The following is a 21,418-nucleotide window of genomic DNA, read 5'->3' as shown; positions in this document are numbered from 1 at the left end:
GCATTCGGCACAATAGGCAATTTTTGGTTACTGATTATTTTCACTCAATTGCTTATGCTCAAGGTTTTAAAAAGCGGCCGCAACCGTTACGTAACGCTGTTACGTAACGGTTTTGGCGGTTACCGCCACCCGTTACGGCCGCTTTTGCAGTGTGATTGAGATTCACAAGTGTGTCGGCCGTAGTGACTGCCATAGCGATCGTAACGGTTCCGTAACAGCTGTAACGGCCTGTTACGCACCGTTATGTAACGGTTCCAAACTGTTTCTTTCGAAAAAACACACAAAAAAAAGTTGAAAATGGGAGAAGAGGGATAGAGAGAAGAGGGAAGATAAAGAGAAAATAGAGGAGCAAGAGATAGAGTGAGAGAGAGAAGAGGAAAGATGAAGAACATGTTATTGATTTGTTGAAACTATAAGACCTATGCTATTCTATTCAGCTGCTATCACTAAACCATTTTGTTTGTGTGTGTCTATCTATATATTGTTTGAAAATAATAATAATAATAAGTGTGGTCATTATCTATTTGGCTTGGTTAAAATATGTATATATATATATTTATGCTCCTATTTATTCTCTTACTTTTGTCATTATTTATCTTACATATAATAGTTAGTGATTAATTTTTTGTAAAATATAAAGTCATTAATTATTAAAATAAAATGTAAAAAACTCAATTTATAGTAATTTAAAAATATGAAATATATTGGATCATACTTAAAAATTTATAAAAATTGATCAATATTTATTTTTAACCCAATAAATATGATCATGGAAAAAAAATATGCGTATCGGTAAGTTTTTTTCAAATTGTGCGAAAAATAAAAAAATTCATGATTCCGATTACCGCAACCGTTACATTACGGCCTTTACACCCCACAACCACAACCGCGTCACCGCCACCATTACGGCGACCGCAACCGCTTTTTAGAACCTTGCTTATGCTCGAATTTGGATGGACCCATAGCGCACAAACAGACTAAGATTATACAGAGCTTGAGAGAGTTCACGCTTTGGTGAAATTTTGTTAATGTATGGAACTCTTTAGACAAAGGTTTCTAGTCTTTGTTATGGAATGAAAGATCTCTCTCTCTCTCTCTCTCTCTCTCTCTCTCAGTGTTCTGTTGGAGTATAACATCACCAAATCAAGTTCTGCTTTTTGAAATATTTGACAGCTATGGATGGGAATAGTTGGATACAGGTTATTTAGGATATTTTCTAACCTCCTAACTCCACAAGCAATTCGACTTGCAGTAGCTAGTGGCGAAGGTTGGTGATGGCCAGATGTAGTGGGAGAGGGAGGAGGTTGTGAAATCTTGTTTTGAAAATAAGTGAAAGAACATTTTTTCCATTTCTAAGAAGTTGAAAATTTTGAAATCATTTTCACTTTTTCAAAACAAAAACATACCAAACAATTTTTTTTATTTAAAAAAAAAAAAATGAAAACGAAAACAAGGAACAAGAAACGAAGCATTACCTAACAATACCACATTCAGACCTCAAATTTGTTGTCTAAAGTTGGAAGCATCTGTTCATTTGTTTACCATCAATCCAGACCTCAAATCTTCAAATATTAACTGAAAAATCATCCAATAACAGAAGCAACATATATACTACATTCTTTTTTCTTGTTTTTTTAAAATTCAACATATATACTACATTCAAAATGAGCGTTTTATATCCCTATTCAAAGTTGACATCATTTTCTGAACTAAAGTGAGTACTTTACAGCATATCCTCTTCTCTCCACTCTTTCATCATAATTATAATATTTGTGAGCATCATCAACTATAGTAAATTTCACTACATAATTTACAAGATATAGTTTGCCCCCACAAAAGTAAAAGGTTACTTTTGTAGCAGGTACAAAATTATTTGTTCCCAAATTTTTATGTCATTCTGTCCCAATGCACTTTTAGTATCATTCTTGAAATCACGTTTCTCAAGATTCCAATCTCAATGGCCTTTTAGCAAATCAAAGAACAGACAACCTTTAACCTGTATCCCCGGTGCTGTAGGGCACTTGGCGAGAGGACAGTGGTCATCCATTTCCAGACCCCACCAAGAAGGACCAAGAATGTCCTTGGATTGAAGGGCAAAGTAGAGGATCACTCCCATGAATGCAACCCCAGCATCAAGAGCAGCTGACAAGATATAGGTGTGCCTAGCCCACCATTCCTTGTACTTCCTATAGATATAGACATTGAAGAAGAGTCCCACAGTTGCCCAAGTGATGTAATTCACAGCCCTAGCTGGTGGCATTGACATTGTAGCCCCAAAGATGATGGGCATGTTGATCAACTGGATCCATTTCTTTTCGGGGAATTTTCTGGATAGGATCCATACCGGGAATGGGGCGAGGAAACCCACGATGAAGAACCAGTTCATCTCTGGATAGATGCCTTGTTTTGTGAACATTCCGAGTGGGCCCACGACTCCCCATATTATGGAGGCATTGTAGAAGACTTCATCGCCAGGGCAAGTCCAGGGACTCCCAGCTGGCAGCATTGATTGATCACAGATGTGCTCAATTGTTGTGAGAAGCCACCAGGCTGTGCTGAAGTAGACGGAGGAAGCCACCACTGTTCCGACTAGCTGATAGATGATTCAACACACAAAACCCACCAAAAAAAAAAAAGGTTCAGCCGTGTAACAATTCAACCAGAGCAATATAAAATAAACAGTAATTTAAAAAAATGTCAGACATAAATTTTCAGAATTCATGTCATATACCTGAACCACAAACATGGATTTGGGAGGGATCTTCATGTCGGGGCCTAATTTGAAGTCTGAAAGAAACATGATTGCTTGTGACATGCTTATATAACCATAGGTCTTGAAAGCAACATTTGCAAGAGGCTTTCCTGGATACTACTACCCGATTACCAACTCTGTGATCACATTTAGACCCGGTTGCTGCAATGTCAAGGCCATCACATTAAGAAATTGAGAAAATAGGTGCCTTTAATTTGTCACATCATTCTGTGTAATTCTTTCTTTTATTTTGTATGAAACTACTCTTTATGAATACCTGATTTGTTGTGGCTGTTATTATGCCAATGGGTAAGGTGAAGAACAAAGCCATGGCACAGGCAAGTAAAATTCCCCACCATGGGAGTTGGAGTTGTCTGCCAAAACCCTCACACGTAATGAGAGAAAGAGCCAAAGTCACAGCCAAGATAGTGTAAAACCACCAGCTTGGAACTTCTTCATAGTTCCTCTTCATTATTCTTGTGTGCACATCACCCATCTGTTTCTGCAATGCAACTGCTGTGCCTTTCCACATCCTCATAATTGTTCTGAAAACAAAAGATAATTTCATTTAAAATTTAAAAAATTAAGGCCTCGTTTGGTAACAGGCTAATTTAGTAACTTTTTGGCTATTTGGCTAAAAAGGTAGGTAAAAAAAACTTGTATGTTTGGGATGACTTTTTGGCTAATTACGAAAAGATGTGCAAAAAGTAGAGAGAAAAGAGAATCTTTGACTTTTTGGTATGGGTTGTTGGCTTTTTGACTAATTTAGTAACTTTTTGACTAATTGTCTAAAATAGCCGCTTGCCAAACGAGGCCTAAGTCTGATCTACTAGCTAAAAACAAAAATAAAAAAAAAATCCAAAATCAAACTTGAAAAGAGAAACTTACTTCCCATGGAAGAGTCCAACATGTGAAATAGCAGCAGCAAGAGTAGCAAAGCTCAACCCATAAGTGAAGGCAAAGAAGACACTGAGATACAGCTTGCTATACCCATTATACGCAGCTTCATGAAGAGCAAAAGTCTCTTGATTCAAAACTCTTGTTATGTTATAAGTATGCCCAGTGAAATCAAAAGTCTTGGCAGAAAATAATGGAAATCACTTGGCCTCATAGGCATTAGACCAGTAAGCAACAAGGATCATCACATAGACAGTCAGGAAGAAGCCGACCATGACATTGACGATGGCAAAAGCGGGGTAGGCTAAAGGGCTGCCAAGGAAGCCAGCGATAGTGGACCAGTCAAAGCCGAAGGAGCCAAGGCCCATGCCATGGAGGCCGGAGCCGAGCTGCTGGGCAGTGATGGAGTCCTTCCAAATCCAGCAAACGAATGAGAGGGACGAGATGGAGGGAAAGAAGTAGCTGGGGATGAGGTAGTAGGAGAAGCTTGAGATAAAGACCATGAGGAAAAACTGGAGCCTTGTGAGTCCTCCCTTGCTTCTTTTCTCTTTCTCATGTAATGCCCTGCAATGCAATGCATGTACAACAAACAATGTTATTACTTTCTTTTCTTTTTTTTTTTTTTTGGCTTGATAAAAAAGCAGTAATGTTAGGTATTATGAAAAAACTTTCATGAAAATAATTATGAAAACTTTGTAACCCTTGGATTACACTTAGAATAAAGCACCACACACTAATCAAGGTAATTCAAGGATCATAAATCTTTCATGATCATTTTCATGAAAAAAATTTCATGATCCCTACACACTAATCAAGGTAATTCAAGGATCATAAATCTTTCATGATCATTTTCATGAAAAAAATTTCATGATCCCTAACTTTTCTCATAAAAAAAAGTAAAGGGTGATGACCAACGGTAATTAAAGGTCAGCATCAGGTCGAGCCAGGCCATGAAAATGGTGCCAGGCACACATGGGTACGCTGAACATGGTTTTTTTGCTTTTTCTTATCAGATAATAGGTTAACCCAGTAGGCCAATGGGCTGGCCCACATGCTTAGCCTATCTAGCTGAGATTTAGGCCTATTTTTTAGAAATTGTTTCCATTTTTTCCATTTATTTTCATAGATTTTTGTAGGGCTTGTGGGCCAACTCTTACTAGCGAATGGGTCAAATCACATGGGCTAGATAATGGACGGGCCGACGGGCAGGGCCAAGCTTCAAACGCTATGCTTGCCCAACCTAAGCCTCATTTGAGTCGGGCTAGCCTGCCTGGGATACGAGGTTGGGTCGGTAAAAACATACTGGGTTGGAGGCTAAATGATGACCCTTAATCTTAGATCCGTGGCAATCCTCATTGGACGTGACCAAAAAAGTTCTTGTTCGCAAGAGAGCCGAATAGGAGGGACCCAAATGTGCCCCATAAAGTGGGGTTACCAGATGTGCTCTCTCAGATGGACTTGAGTCATAGTTTTACCCCAGACCACTAGGGTCCTAGCAAGCAGAAGCTGAGAACAAAGGTGGATTAAAACTACGTTGCTTCTCCCCTCTAGGCTACACCCTTGATGGTAACTGAGAGGGTAATTTTTGGAGAGAATTGAACCGAGCTGTAAGACGGACTTTATGGCCCAAAATGTGAAGGATACAGTAAAAGGCCGTGATGATATTCCGGCCCAAAAGAAGTATAGTTACACCGGCCCAGGAGAGGTATGGTTACTCCGGTTAGGAGAGGGGTAATTGCTTCGGCCCAAGACGGTGTAAAGCTACTCCGGTCTGAAGGTAACTTGATGTTAGTCCGGTCTCACAGTTAGTCCGGTTGCGGTGTATTATTGTTAGTTCGGTCGGAGCTTGCTGCTCAGAAGCTTGGTCTCAGCATACCATGGTTGAACGGGAGAAAACCGAACTAAGGATAGTTCGGCCTACTCTGTGGCTCAGCATAGCCAGTGTTATTTCGGTCACATAGAAGTTCGGCCGTGGTAAAAACCATCCCACTTGGTTTAAGCAGTGGGGGGGGTGTAAAAGGATAAGCATTATCCTTAGGAATATGAATCCTAGGAGGACTCTGCATGGAGAAATAAAAGTCCTACTAGGATTATGCCACTCGAAACCTATAAAAGCTCACAAGCACCACCTTGGAGGAGGTAATTGAACACAATTCTTTCTGAGAGCATAAAACTTTGTCTATTTGTCAAGCTTACTGACTTAGGCATCGGAGAGGTTTCCGGCACACACCCGCCGGCTAGCTTACGTTTGTGTTTTCAGGTGATAAAGCGACGTCGTACGGAGGAGCGTGGACTTGGTCAACAGGATTATACGAGGAGAATTATTTCCTCCCCGTACAATTGGCGTCGTCTGTGGGAAGAACAGACAAGAACAAAAACCTCTTGACTAAGCTTCTCCTTTTCTTAAATCAATGGCACACATTGAAGAACTACCGCAGTCCGCCGTCGACGGGCTAACTCCAGACGGGGGCGCAAGGCGAGAAGGATTACCCTCTGTCCCTCCTATGGCAGATCTGGAACCCCAACAACATAACTCCAGGAGGAGTGGCAGGGGAAGGCGGAATAGCAGCCCTCGTCACTCTCAAAGTCCTGACAGGCAACGGAGGAGGATTGATCCTCAAGTCCTGGAAGATCGCGTGAAGGAACAAGATGAACTAATTCGGAAGATGGCGGCGGACATGGAAGCATTAAAACGCCAGATGAAGACTAGAGATGTGGCGATAGGAGAGGGGCGCAAGCACAAGACGCCCCCTCGCCACTCAGAGAATCGTAGTAGGAATACTACACCCTCCCAAGGAGAGAGTAGAAGCCTCAGGACAGGCGACACTCATTCCTTATCCTCCAGGACTCGTCACTCCAGGTCTGAGAGGACGAGATCCGAAAGATCATACACTGAAGGAAGCACGTATTGGCCTTCACATTCACACCAAACCAGATCTAGACAAACAGAGCTGCCCAGGATATCCGACTTACGAACCGTGCTCGAAGAAAAAGCACGATGCAAGGAAGATGCCAGGGCAAGGGATCCACACCGAGTTTCGGCCTTACAACGGTTGGCTCCTCGGATGCATGGAAGCGTCGAGGTTGGAATGCCAATACCGCGACCGGCCTACGAACCAACGGACAAGGCATTGGCAAGACTACAGACTTCGCCGTTTGTCCCAGCGATCGAAAACGCGCCCCTACCATCAGGCTTCCTTCAGCCGAAATTCACTACATATGAAGGGAAGACGGACCCATATTCACACCTGAGCCACTTTCGCCAAGTCATGGCTGTGTACAGGCGAAACGAGGCTTTAATGTGCATACTCTTCCCATCAAGCCTTGGCGACCTCGGCTTGACTTGGTTCGAGAAGCTCCCAGAGGGCAGCATAGCCTCCTTGGCCCAATTGGCAGAAGCGTTCGTAACGAGGTTTCGAACAAATACTAAAACACCGGTGGAGATAGACCAGTTACTCTCCATCGACATGGGTAAAAAAGAGACCCTCAGATCTTACAACAGTCGCTACTGGGAGACATTCAACCAGATTGGAGACTGCCCTACCAATCTAGCCATTGCGCAATATAAAAGAGGCCTACCAGTAGGGAACAGACTAAGGGATTCGATTACCATGACGCCACCCCTCACCATGGAGGCCCTGATGGAAAAGAGTGCATCAGCACATCAGGGTAGAAGAGGATGGCGCACGTGCAAAAGCAAAATCTAGTGCAACCGCAGTACCAGAAAAGAAGACCTCAGCAAAGGTCAATACAGTAGATCGGCAGAATAGAAACGGGCGTGGCAGACGAGATAACGGAGAAGACCCAGACAAAAGATGGTTGAGAATCCGCACTGCCATAACAACGGTGTTCAAAAAACCAATATATCGGATTCTGAGCGAAATAAAAGACGAGCCTTTTGTCAAGTGGCCGGCCAAGCTAGGGGAAGCTCAGAAAAATTACGACGACAGATCATGGTGCACCTTCCACAAAGAAAAGGGGCACCGAACTGAGAATTGCACGCCACTGAGACAGCACTTGGAAGAATTGGTGGCAGCAGCCACTTGGACAAATACATTGAAGGAGGAGCGCAACCGGCCCCCCAAGATCATAATGACCATCCCAACAGAATGCCAATCGATGCACCACCTCAAGGCATTATCAATGTAATTCATGGAGTTTTTGAACCTGAGCGCGTATGCGAGCTCAGAGGTTCAATAAAGAAGGTTGAGCACTTTAGGGAAGTATTAAGTGCCCAACCTGCCATCAAGAAGGGGAAAACAGAAGCAACAAACGTCATGTCTTTTTCGGATAAAGACCTGGATCGAATATACTGTCCTCACAATGATGCTCTGGTAGTCACTCTCCGAGTCAAAAATTTTGACGTCAAGCGGATTCTGATCGACCAAGGTAGTTCATGTGAGATCATGTACTACGACACATTCAAGCAACTGAAGCTGCAAGACAAAGACTTGGCGCCTGCAGTTTCTCCCCTGATTGGATTCAACTCCATGCCAGAGTGGCCTGTCGGCAAAATAATCCTCCCAGTCAGAGCAGGGAGTGTAACAAAACAAGTGGAGTTCTGGGTATTGAAGGTCCCCTCCACATACAACATCATCTTGGGCCGAACATGGCTGCACGCCATGCGTTCGGTAGCGTCATCATACCATCAGGTAATGCGGTTCCCCAATGACACCGGCATAATTGAGGAAGTCTATGGCGATCAGATCATATCAAAACAATGCTTCGCCACAGCAAATGGAAGCCGAGCTGCCAAAGGATACGTTCATTCGGTGGAAGAACCAGAAAGTAATGAACTATTCGCGGACGTCGGCAAAGAGGCTGATCAGAAAGCGGTGGAGGACTTGGTGGAGGTAAAAATAGATGAGAAGAACCCGGATAAGTTCTTCTTGCTTGGCTCATCGTTGTCCAGCACTGAGAGGTCAGAGGTCTTGGAATTCTTGACCTCTAATATCGAAGTGTTTGCCTGGACACCTTACGACATGCCAGGCATTGATCCAAACTTCATCAGTCACCAACTCAATGTCCACCCATCCGCCAGACCTGTCATTCAACGCACACGCAGATCGGCACTCCACCACGCCAAAATAGTGGCAGAAGAGGTAGGCAACCTGCTGGAGGCAGGAGCAATAAGGGAAGTGCACTACCCAAGATGGATCTCCAACACAGTCGTAATGCCAAAAAAGAATGGTAAATGGCGTGCCTGCATCGACTACAAAACAGTCAATAAGGCGTGCCCAAAAGATAGCTTTCCTCTACCAAGGATAGATCAACTGGTGGACCTAACGGCAGGGCATAACCGACTTAGCTTTCTGGATGCATACAGAGGCTACCACCAGATCGCCATGCATGAACCAGATCAGGAGGTCACATCCTTCACAACACCAAGGGGGTTATATTGCTACAAGGTCATGCCCTTTGGCCTAAAGAACGCAGGGGCGACATTCCAAAGGATGGTCACCAAGATGTTCGAACCATTGTTAGGCAGAACAATGGAGGCTTACATCGACGACATGGTGGTCAAAAGCAAGGATGAGAATGACCATCTTAAAGACCTAGACGAGATGTTCCAGATCCTGAAGAAACACAAGTTGCGCCTCAATGCGTCCAAATGCGCATTCGGAGTTGGATCTGGCAAATTCTTGGGCTTCCTGGTGACCAACCGAGGTATAGAAGCAGACCCCTCTCAGATCAAAGCAATCCAGGAGTTGGAGAGACCAAACTCAGTCAAAGAAGTGCAGCATCTCACTGGTATGGCGGCTGCACTCAACCGGTTCATAAGCAGGTCATCAGACAGACTACGACCATTCTTCCAAGCTTTAAAGGCCAAGTTTGAGTGGGATGAAGAATGCGACCGAGCTCTGGAAAGGTTGAAGGAGTACAAGTCTTCCCCACCACTACTTGTTACTCCAGTACCTGGTGAAGAACTCTTTTTGTACCTGGCAGTCTCTCAGCACGCGGTCAGCGCAGTGTTGGTTCGGGCAGAAGGAATACAACACTTGCCCATCTTTTATGTCAACAAGACATTATTGGGAACCGAAACAAGGTACTTGCCCCTGGAGAAACTGGCGTTAGCATTAATGATGGCATCCAGAAAGTTGGCGCACTACTTTCACGCCCACACCATAGTCGTCCTCACAGTCTTTCCATTAAAAGCTCTGTTTGAAAGGGCGAACTTTAGTGGGCGAATTTTGAAGTGGGCAGTAGAGCTGGGACAATTCGACATCAAGTTCCAACCCAAGACCGCAATAAAAGCCCAATCTTTGGCAGACTTCGTCGCAGAGTTTACTCCTGGAAGTCATCATATCTGCCCAGTCGACCTAACTGACACAACCGAACTAGGGACGGAAGTTGACGCCGGAATAGCGCAACCCCTAGTGGAAGGCAGTCAACCAAGCACCAAGGCAGACCATACTAAGGACAACAAGGAAGAGACAAACAAAGGCTCACCAGCAGTTCAAACAGAGGACAAAGGACAGACAGCCAACATGGACCTTGAAGAAAACACCATTCTTGACCTCACGACATCATCTGATCCCTCCACTTGCTGGAAACTATTCGTTGGAGAGATGTGGAAGCTCTTTGTGGATGGAGCATCCAACCGACATGGTGCAGGGCTTGGCATAGTCCTCATCTCCCCAGACGGCCTGGTTATAGAGCAAGCAATCAACCTTGGCTTCCCAGCATCCAACAATGAAGCGGAGTATGAGGTGCTTCTCGCAGGACTCAAGTCAGCACACTTCATGAAAGCAACTGAACTAATGGTATACAGTGACTCTCTGCTGGTGGTAAACCAAATTTCTGGCGAATACGAAGCAAAGGACGACAGAATGGCCAAGTACCAAGAGTTAGTCAAAACAGAGATCAAGAAGTTTGATGTGGTAAGGATAGAACAAATTGGCAGGGAGGAAAACAGCCGAGCGGACGAGCTAGCAGGCCTAGCCTCAATGGCAGATACATCAATCCCTCATCCATTACTCATCGACTTCTTACCAAGACCAAGCATAGAAGACCCCGAAGCAGAGGAAGTATGTTGCACAGAATTAGGCCCTTCTTGGATGGATCCCATCATCCTATTCCTAAAAGACGGCATCCTACCAGAAGAGAAAAAAGAAGCCAACAGAATAAGGGCAAAGTCACAGCGATTCTGGCTATCTCCATCTTTGGCATTATACAAGAAGTCATTCTTTGGGCCTTACCTCAAGTGCGTTCATCCCAGCAAAGTAGAAGCATTCCTGTTCGAAATACACGAAGGGGTGTGTGAAAGTCATCAAGGGGGAAGGTCGCTCGCTTACAGGGTTATTTCACAAGGATATTGGTGGCCATATATGCAAGCAGACTCAGAGAAATATGTGAAGAAGTGTGAAAAATGCCAGAAATTCGCACACCAAATACATCAACCAGCAAGAGAACTCCTACCCTTAACTAGCCCATGGCCTTTCGTGATGTGGGGCTTGGACATAATAGGACCACTTCCAACAGCACCCGGCGGTAGAAAATTCTTTCTCGCAGCAACAGACTACTTCACAAAGTGGGTGGAAGCAGAAGCATTGGCGTCAATCAAAGAAAAAGATGTGAAGAAGTTTGTTTGGCAGAATATCATCACTCGGTTTGGCATACCAAAAGCACTGATCTCAGACAATGGAACTCAGTTCGACGGCAGAATCTTTAGAAGCTTTTGTGAAGAGTACAAGATAGAGTTCTACAATTCTACACCGGCATATCCTCAAGCAAATGGGCAAGCTGAAGCATCAAATAAAGTCGTCTTGGATGGACTAAAGAAAAGGCTAGAGAAAGCAAAAGGCAAGTGGGCAGATGAACTTCCTCACGTCTTATGGGCTTACCGCACCACGCCTCGGCGATCAACTGGAGAAACACCATTCTCCTTAGCCTATGGAATGAAAGCAGTGATCCCACTAGAAGTTGGCCTCCCCACAATTCGAAGCGAAAACTTTGATCCAAACTTAAATGGAGAAGCCATAGCCTTAGAACTCGACCTTGCAGAAGAAAGAAGAGAAAGAGCACTAGTCCACATCGCCTCATACCAACGAGAGTTAATCAGAAAATACAGCAAAAATGTGCATCCAAGACAATTCAAGATTGGGGATTGGGTACTACGCAAAGTAATGGGAAACACCTTGATCCCAGGAGATGGCAAGTTAGGCCCAAATTGGGAAGGTCCTTATAAGGTGGTTGGATTAGCAGGCAAAGGGGCATACCACCTAGAAGACAAGGATGGCAAGGCAATCCCTAGGCCATGGAATACGGCCAATCTCAAGTTATTTTACTTTTAGCTTTTTCTTTTCAAACATATGTAATTTTCTCTTCCTTCAATAAAATGAGAAATTCTTTTTAGCACAAGTTATTCCTTGTAAAAGTTAGCTTTAGTAAAAATTAGACGCATTGCAAGCATTTTCATTCTAAGTTAGCCGGAAAAACTAACTTAAAGGTTGGCTGGAATAAACCAACACCCTTCTTAAGCCCAGGATAAGGATCCAGGCTGCAGGACATTTGGTCGAAATAACCAAATACTATAAGTTAGCTGGAAAAACTAACTTCGATGGTTGGCTGGAATAAACCAACACTTGTTACTCTTCAGCCGAAGTAAGTGTATGGCTGAAGAGTGGTTGGCTGAAATAAACCAACTCTTGTTACTCTTCAGCCGAAGTAAGTGCAAGGCTGAAGAGTGGTTGGCTGAAATAAACCAACTCTTGTTACTCTTCAGCCGAAGTAAGGGTATGGCTGAAGAGTGGTTGGCTGGAATAAACCAACTCCGGTACTCTTCAGCCGAAGTAAGGATATGGCTGAAGAGTGGTTGGCTAAAATAAACCAACTCTTGTTACTCTTCAGCCGAAGTAAGGGTATGGCTGAAGCGTGGTTGGCTGGAATAAACCAACTCCGGTACTCTTCAGCCGAAGTAAGGATATGGCTGAAGAATGGTTGGCTGGAATAAACCAACACTTGTTACTCTTCAGCCAAAGTAAGTGTATGGCTGAAGAGTGGTTGGCTGGAATAAACCAACACTTGTTACTCTTCAGCCGAAGTAAGTGTATGGCTGAAGAGTGGTTGGCTGGAATAAACCAACTCTTGTTACTCTTCAGCCGAAGTAAGTGCAAGGCTGAAGAGTGGTTGGCTGGAATAAACCAACTCTTGTTACTCTTCAGCCGAAGTAAGTGCAAGGCTGAAGAGTGGTTGGCTGGAATAAACCAACTCTTGTTACTCTTCAGCCGAAGTAAGGGTATGGCTGAAGAGTGGTTGGCTGGAATAAACCAACTCCGGTACTCTTCAGCCGAAGTAAGGATATGGCTGAAGAGTGGTTGGCTGGAATAAACCAACTCTTGTTACTCTTCAGCCGAAGTAAGGGTATGGCTGAAGCGTGGTTGGCTGGAATAAACCAACTCTGGTTACTCCTCAGCCGAAGTAAGTGCAAGGCTAAAGAATGGTTGGCTGGAATAAACCAACACTTGTTACTCTTCAGCCAAAGTAAGTGTATGGCTGAAGAGTGGTTGGCTGGAATAAACCAACACTTGTTACTCTTCAGCCGAAGTAAGTGTATGGCTGAAGAGTGGTTGGCTGGAATAAACCAACTCTTGTTACTCTTCAGCCGAAGTAAGTGCAAGGCTGAAGAGTGGTTGGCTGGAATAAACCAACTCCGGTACTCTTCAGCCGAAGTAAGGATATGGCTGAAGAGTGGTTGGCTGGAATAAACCAACTCTTGTTACTCTTCAGCCGAAGTAAGGGTATGGCTGAAGAGTGGTTGGCTGGAATAAACCAACTCCAGTACTCTTCAGCCGAAGTAAGGATATGGCTGAAGAGTGGTTGGCTGGAATAAACCAACACTTGTTACTCTTCAGCCGAAGTAAGGGTATGGCTGAAGCGTGGTTGGCTGGAATAAACCAACTTTGGTTACTCCTCAGCCGAAGTAAGGGTCTGGCTGAAGAGTGGTTGACTGGAAAAAACCAAACTATGTGTACTCCTCAGCCGAAGTAATTATGTCGGCTAAGGAGTGGTTGGCTGGTAAGCATAGTCTAACAAGAAAAAACCGAAATAGCAGTTGGAGTAATAGAAAGCATTATAAAGGCAAGCATACAAACTAAAACCGGAATAAGAGTTCCAGCAAAATTTTTCATTCATTGCAAAACCATTACAAGGGAAGGGGCATAACCCGATTACAAAGAAAAGATAACAAACAAAGAGAAAAAATCAAGAAAAAAGATCTTCGATCTCGGCGTCAAAGGCAGCATCGGCAGCAACCTGAAGACCGGTTTCGGGCGAAAGGACGTTTTCAGTCGGAAGAGTGGTTTCGGCCGGAACCACGGTTTCACTTGGTTGATCAATAGTTAGATCTTCCACCATGGGCTCCGACCGAACTACCTGATCTACATTCACGACCAGAGTATCCTCAGGGGCAGAGTCCTCATCTGAGTCTGAGTCCTCGAGAAATTGCTGTTGCATGGCATTAGCGTATTCCATCAGGGAGTTTGGTATAAAGTAGGCTGGAGGGTTGAAAACCTCGGTCTGAGGGTCATGACTGAGCTTCTCAACGGCTCCCCTCCAGCCGCACTTAAAGAACAGCTCCTTGGCAGCATTGCATTGTTGGGCATAGGCATCCTCTGTCCTCTTGAAGCCTTGTTTGTCAGCTTCCTTTGCCCTCTCCTTCATTTCGGCATCTTTCTTTCTTTCAAGCTTCACCAGCTCGCGCAGGTATTTATCCTTCAGAGCAATGGCAGTCTTTTGCTTTTCGGCTTCCGCCGAATTAACCAGTCCGGTCAGCCTGCCGACCTCCCCGCGTAGCTCGGCCATCTGCTTTCGGGCCTCCTCTAGCTCGGTCGTTTTTGCTTCGGCCTCCGCCGCCGCTTGCCTTGTTATTTTCCTAAGCTCAAGCACTCTCTTGTGAGTAATTTGGTTTTTTTGAAGGGCCTGACAAAGCAAAGATTTCCCTTTAAAACCGAAGTAGAAGTTGAAAAAAAAAAAAGAAAGTAGACAGCAAAACGACCGAAGTTGCCTACCAGAATCATGGATTTTGTCGTTGACCGGATGGCCTTTAGCTCGGTATTCAGTTGTTTCTGGTGATGCTCCATGTCTTTAGGGAGGCACACACCCTTGGCCAGATTGAGGGCCAATAAATGGTCTTTTTCAGCAACGACCGAATCTGTATTTCGGATGTCTCGGTCGTTAAATGTAAGTTTTGGGGCACAGCGGTCGGTAGTTCGGTCAGAAGGAACTAGTTGGGGGCTCGGTGGCAAGCTCGGCGGAAGTACGGGTTCTGCTTCATCAACCAATACTTGTTCGGTCTCAGCAGTCCGGGCGCGCTTGGTTCGGCGAGAAGAGGATGGCTGTTGAGAAGGGAGGGCTACAACAGCAGGTTGCGATTGGCTGGGTGGTGTTACCTCGGGCCTAGTTGTTTCGGTCAGAAGGGCCCTAACTCTGCTTTTCTTTGCCATCTCTTTTTCTGCAGTCAGTGGAACAAGTCGTATCTCGGGCAGGGTTGGGTCCGGTTCAGGTGCGTCTTCAAGGAGGAAATCGGTCACTCGGGCTTTTCGGCGACCGCTATATCGGTAGGTCGGCTCGAATTGCAGCAACTTGGTCCAACTACGTTCAGGATACCGTAGTGCGGCTCACAACACAGCAAGATTTGGATAACTGTACACGGAATGAAGGTGAGCAGAATCTGCGAAAATAAAGACAACTGTTAGTTCGGTTGATGAACTAGCAAAACCGAAATAAAAATTCGCAAAAAACAAGGTCGAAGTTAAATTACTGGGCTCTCCTTTTTTCCAATTTATAGGTCGGCCAGGAATTTGGGCTTGAAAATCCTCAAAGTTCCCAGAGACCCAGAAAAAGTCGTCGTCATTTACATCTTTGTCTGGTGTGTGTTTAATTATCTTCTCTCGGCGGCGGCGTATCCTAAGGTAATATACCCACCCATTTTCTTTTGGGCCGATGGAGTATTGATGGAATATTTCGGCCAAGCCAAGATTTAGTCCGGTTTGGTGGTTCAGTGCGGCTATTCCCATGATGATGCGGTACGTATTGGTGGACAGTTGGGTAGGGCATAATCTAGTCTGCCTAAGAAATTCACAGATCAACGGTTGAACCGGAAACCGCAGGCCGGTTTCGATGATAGATAAAAGGGTGAAGGGGACGAAGCCTTCATTATCCCAGGGTGTGATGTTTTTTTCGGCCAAAACCAGCTGGACGTCATCAGGTATTTGGTAGTCTTTCCTGAATTCGGCTAGGCCGCCCGGGGTATTTACTAGGTATCTATACTTGCCCATCTATCGTATAATTTAAGGATAAATTAGATCGGTTCAAGGGTTGTACTCAGTAGCTCGGACGAGTGTGCAAAGGAGTGCTTGGGCCACCTAAGTCTGCAAGGTGGAAAACATAGGGGTTAAGCACAGATCATCTGACCGTGCTACAAATAAAAGCAAGACAAAGTCCTACTTCGGCTACGTGGGATGCTACAATTTTTATCTCGGTTCGGACTTCGGGTCCGGTTGATTATTTCGGTTTGAACTGTGGGTTTGTTACTTCGGTTGAGCCTCTAGGGGCAGCTTTCTGAGTCTGGTTTAGAGACTAAGAAAGCTGGCTTGGCCCCAAAGGCTTAGCTCGGTTATAGTCCGAAGTAACTAGTTCAATATGTGCAAACTTGGTTCGGTGATCTTGTCTCGGCTAAAGTGGTTCTGAAGAAATTACTGATTGTTCTAGTTCGGTTGTTGTCTGAATCTATCTACCTATATTGGACAAACAGTATCCTAGTTCGGTTTCTATATGATTTTGGATCCAAGGCTAGTTTCTTACAGAATGATTCATACACACGAGTTCTACTGGTTTTCTCATAAAAGTACAGAAAGAAGCAGAAATGGGAGAAAATGTTTTGCAAACATACAGTAAACAAAATACGTAGAATAGATACGAAAGCAAAAACAAAAGTGAGTCTACTTACCAGGTGGAAGAAGAAGGATCTGATGATGGGAAAGTGGCAGCAAAATCAGTTCTCGAAAGGGAAGAAAGAACACGAACAGCAAGAACACAGAGAGAGAAGATGACGAAATGGCAAAAGTGAAGAGACCTAGCCTCAGGGAGTGTTTTTGTTAGAAAGCCCAAAATTTGGGCGGGACTGTTCAAAATTCACGAAGTACGAAAGACGGCGTGACAGCCGTCCTCAGCCTATCAGAATCTGCCACGTGTCATCGGAAGGGGAAGTGTTACAGTCGCTATGATTGAAGAGACGTTTTGACCGAACAGAGTGAAGCCCGACGTAAAATTAGCTCGGCTGGAGAAGCTAAAGGGTTTTTTTTTTTTTAGCTCGGCCGGAAAGGCTTATTAAACTTCAGCTCGGTTGGTAGACTGGTAATCCCAATCACGCTGTGCAGATGGAATTAAGGGGCAATTGAGAGGGTAATTTTTGGAGAGAATTGAACCGAGCTGTAAGACGGACTTTATGGCCCAAAATGTGAAGGATACAGTAAAAGGCCGTGATGATATTCCGGCCCAGAAGAAGCATAGTTACACCGGCCCAGGAGAGGTATGGTTACTCCGGTTAGGAGAGGGGTAATTGCTTCGGCCCAAGACGGTGTAAAGCTACTCCGGTCTGAAGGTAACTTGATGTTAGTCCGGTCTCACAGTTAGTCCGGTTGCGGTGTATTATTGTTAGTTCGGTCGGAGCTTGCTGCTCAGAAGCTTGGTCTCAGCATACCATGGTTGAACGGGAGAAAACCGAACTAAGGATAGTTCGGCCTACTCTGTGGCTCAGCATAGCCAGTGTTATTTCGGTCGCATAGAAGTTCGGCCGTGGTAAAAACCATCCCACTTGGTTTAAGCAGTGGGGGAGGGTGTAAAAGGATAAGCATTATCCTTAGGAATATGAATCCTAGGAGGACTCTGCATGGAGAAATAAAAGTCCTACTAGGATTATGCCACTCGAAACCTATAAAAGCTCACAAGCACCACCTTGGAGGAGGTAATTGAACACAATTCTTTCTGAGAGCATAAAACTTTGTCTATTTGTCAAGCTTACTGACTTAGGCATCGGAGAGGTTTCCGGCACACACCCGCCGGCTAGCTTACGTTTGTATTTTCAGGTGATAAAGCGACGTCGTATGGAGGAGCGTGGACTTGGTCAACAGGATTATACGAGGAGAATTATTTCCTCCCCGTACAGTAACAAACAATGTTATTGTTGGTTTTGGATCAGAGTAGGAGAACTAAGCAATGATGTGTACCTATAAAAATACTAAGAAAAGTATTCATACTTTGAAATGTACGACCATAATTCATTTTTTGTGCGATCCACAGCACACAAAGTATCGATTTACACAATATATTCAAATTTTGAACACTTTTCTAATTTTTTTCTTGAGTAATCTTATACAAACAAACTTCTATTACAAATTTTATTTAGAAACTTTGTGGCATTGTGTTGTTCCTATCATTTAACTCCATTTCCAAGTCTAAATTTTTGTTACTACACATTATATTATTTTGTTTTAAAAAAAAAATGGTGTTTGTACATTTTCTTTCTAGAATAGAATGAAGTACCCGAATAGGGAAACTTGGACAAGGTTTGAGGGCCACCACATATAGGGGGAGTCCACTAGGATTTTTCTGAACACACCAGCCCAGCCATATCCCAACATCTGCATTTCATCAACAAAAATAAAAAATAAAATAAAATAAAATAACAAATAATGAACCATTTTTTGAAGGAAAAGTTTACTTATCATGAAAAAATTGACAAGAAAATTACCATAAAAAGGAAAGTGCAGTTGAGATTTAATTGATGTATTGTGAGGTTCATATGTAAAATAAATCTCAACCGCACATTATTTTTTCTTGGATGTGATGAATTACCAGATGGGATAGTGAATTTTTGCTATGTAAAAAATCATTCGCATATAAATTCACTTTTTTCACCTCAATAAAAAGCCATAAGTCATTAAAATAAAGTAAACTCCTCTGGCCTGCTCCATATGAGATAATTATATTCAATACTGTAATAAGATTTTGTGCATGTGGGAAATTGTATAAAAATTTGGGTTAGTTACACCAATACTCTATATTATTAACGAATATCACTTTAATCCATAATTTATGAACCGCTAATATTGACTCCTCAACTACAAAAAATTGTTCAAATACTCCCTTTTGTTTGTGTTTTGGAGGGTGAAAGTGATTACAGTTATTAAACGAACCAAACCAAGCCACTCGTGTTTAACTCTATATATAAACAAGTCAAATCGAAACACAATTTTAAGCGATTAAGTTTTCAAACCAAAACAACTTATTACGCAGCTCAATAAATTTATAGGTAGTATAAAAAAAATTAAGCTATTCGAACTCAACTCGTGTTAAGCCAAACTTAAACAACCTAGTATCGGTTCATTTTCAACATAAAAGTGATACATTTTAACAATTGAGGAGTCAATTTGGATATAATTAACCCTAAAAAGATTGATACCTGAGTAGTTTGGGAAAGAAGAAACCCAGCCAAAGGATTCAAATTCCTATGATAAAAAGCCTTAACCATCGTAACAATATACACCGCATAAACACCACCAGACCCCGAATTTGCAAAAATGGTGATCAACACATGCTCTTTGAGAGTAAAAGGCCCTGGATTCAGAGAAAACCTCCATTTCGTGAATGGAACCCCGATCTTCTTGTCTGGAAGAGTGTTGGCCATGAATTTGCCGATCGGAAGCATGAGGATCTGAGCGGAGACGGAGGAGATGTAGAGCTGGCTCTCTCGATAGCCGAAGAACTGGTTGACGAAGGCAAGGAGGACGCAGGAGCTGAGGCCGAGAATCCATGTGCGGAATGTGAGGACTGGTTGGGATGGGTCGTCGGTGATCGGCACGGTTAGTCAGACTTCTTCGATCGGATTGTCGTTCACGTCTTCTTCTTCGTCTTCCTCCTCTTCTGCATTTTCATGTTAGGTTAAGGCCATTTTCATGTTACGTTAAGGTCTTGTTCGAAAAAAAGGTTAAAATATGAGGGGAAAAAATTAATGGAAGTTTGGAATTAATTTTTAAAATTTTTAAATAAATAAAACATTTTAAATAAGGAGTGAAAATATGTTTGAGGAAGCTAATCAACAATCTTAGGGATTTTTTATTAAAAAAAATATGTAAAAAGTAGAAGGAAAGAATAATAAATAAATAAGGAGAAATTTTTTGAATTTTTTGTTATAACTTTTTAATTCTTTAGTGACTTTTTGATTAAAATTAACACTTTCTAAACAAGGACGAAGGTCATGTTTGAAATTAGTTTTTATTTTTTTTTATCAAAAGATATATAAAAAAATAAAAAGAGTAATGGGATGTGACAACTTGTGGTGCTCTTTTGATAAGTCTCCAAACAGGATCTAAAAAGTGTTTGGAAATTAAATTTTTGTTAGTGATTTTTTGAATTTTTATTAATAAAAAAAATTATAAAAAGTTAAAAAGAATAATTTGATAATTTGTAGTATTTTTTTAAAATTTTAGACTATTTTAATCCTTCCCCAAATGGCGCCTAAACCAAAAAGGTATTGAGAATTGATTTTTTTAGTGTTTTTTATTAACTTTTTATTAAAAAAAATATGTAAAAAAATAGACAATTTGCAGTGACTTTTAACTTTTTGACTAAATCTTATGTTCCCAAACAACACCTAAGGCTCCATTTGGTAAAATTAAAAAGGTATTGAACTCGACTTTTTTGAGATTCAAAGAAAATAGTCCTACATTTTTAATATAATTATATTGAACTCTATTAAGATTTTAATTTGTATAGCAATTAGGTCCTTTTAATCAATAATTCATTAATTATATGAATAAAAAAATATATATTATCACATTTTTTATTTGAAAATGTACACATTTATCCTTATTTATTTCAATTTATACTCATCATTATCATTAATCTCGATCGTTTTAATCATATTAAGAGAGTACTCTAATTCTTTATAAGAAAAATAAAGACAGAAAATTTTGAAAAAATGTATTTTTTAAAATTACCAAATAGGGTGCATTGTGTTTTTTTGTTTTTTGTTTTTCCTGAGAATCAAATCTCAAACAAGATTTTAGTGGAATTCAATTTTCTCAAACTCATATAAATCTTTTAACTCGAACAAGATACGATAAAAAGATGTATTGTTTTAACATTTATTTAAAATCTAGAAAGTAATAGAGATTTACCATTTACATGGATATCCGCATGAAGCTTCTCCGTCAACTTGGATTTAGGGTCTCCATCTCGGATGATATCTGTCATCTCTCTCCCCCCGGGACTAAGAAAGACAGAGAGATAGAATATCACCGAGACAGAATATCACCAGGCCCTCAACGGATGCAAGTCCATTGCCCACTCTTATTTATAGTTGTCCCAAACAGTGCTCTCTGTGTTTCTTGCCGTGTGTGCGGCCATGTCCCATTGTGTGGCTCTTATTTATGTTGCTACCAACACCGGCCATTTGTATCCGCGGTGCCAAAACTCCCATCTAAATTTACCAGTGTAAAAATCAGAGCACCACCTAAATTCTTGCTAAATGTGATTTTAACGTGAAGATCTTGAATTTGGTTCTGGTTTATTTGTGAGTGTTCAGTTTTATGTTGTTTTACTATATCATGGATGGAGTCATCTGCATGAATTTGGTTTGAGTTTTGTGCTATGTTCAGTTTTCCATGCCATAACACTTGGTATGATGTACACCTCCTATATGCTACCATTAAATTTCTATGGGGTTGATTTTTTTGACCCCTAAATTTTGGGGGTTTGAGTTATTTG

At 42.4% G+C, this 21,418-nt stretch overlaps 1 protein-coding gene across 1 annotated transcript; it reads right to left on the bottom strand.

Moving 5' to 3' along the window:
• Nucleotides 1–1,605: 1,605 nt before the first annotated feature.
• On the bottom strand, nt 1,606–20,905 carry OPT1 (oligopeptide transporter 1). The gene is given in 7 exon segments (XM_082881525.1): nt 1,606–2,593; nt 2,732–2,914; nt 3,030–3,297; nt 3,641–4,213; nt 18,194–18,291; nt 19,113–19,573; nt 20,830–20,905. Coding segments are annotated over 7 exon segments (2,298 nt in total). The 3' UTR covers nt 1,606–1,954.
• Nucleotides 20,906–21,418: the final 513 nt, after the last annotated feature.

Source organism: Camellia sinensis, chromosome 7 (genome assembly GCF_055761805.1).
Source record: "Camellia sinensis isolate YWXY chromosome 7, ASM5576180v1, whole genome shotgun sequence".
In the NCBI taxonomy this organism is placed as follows: domain Eukaryota; kingdom Viridiplantae; phylum Streptophyta; class Magnoliopsida; order Ericales; family Theaceae; genus Camellia; species Camellia sinensis.
Note: the sequence above shows the minus strand (reverse complement) of the source record. Positions and strands in the feature narration are given on the sequence as shown.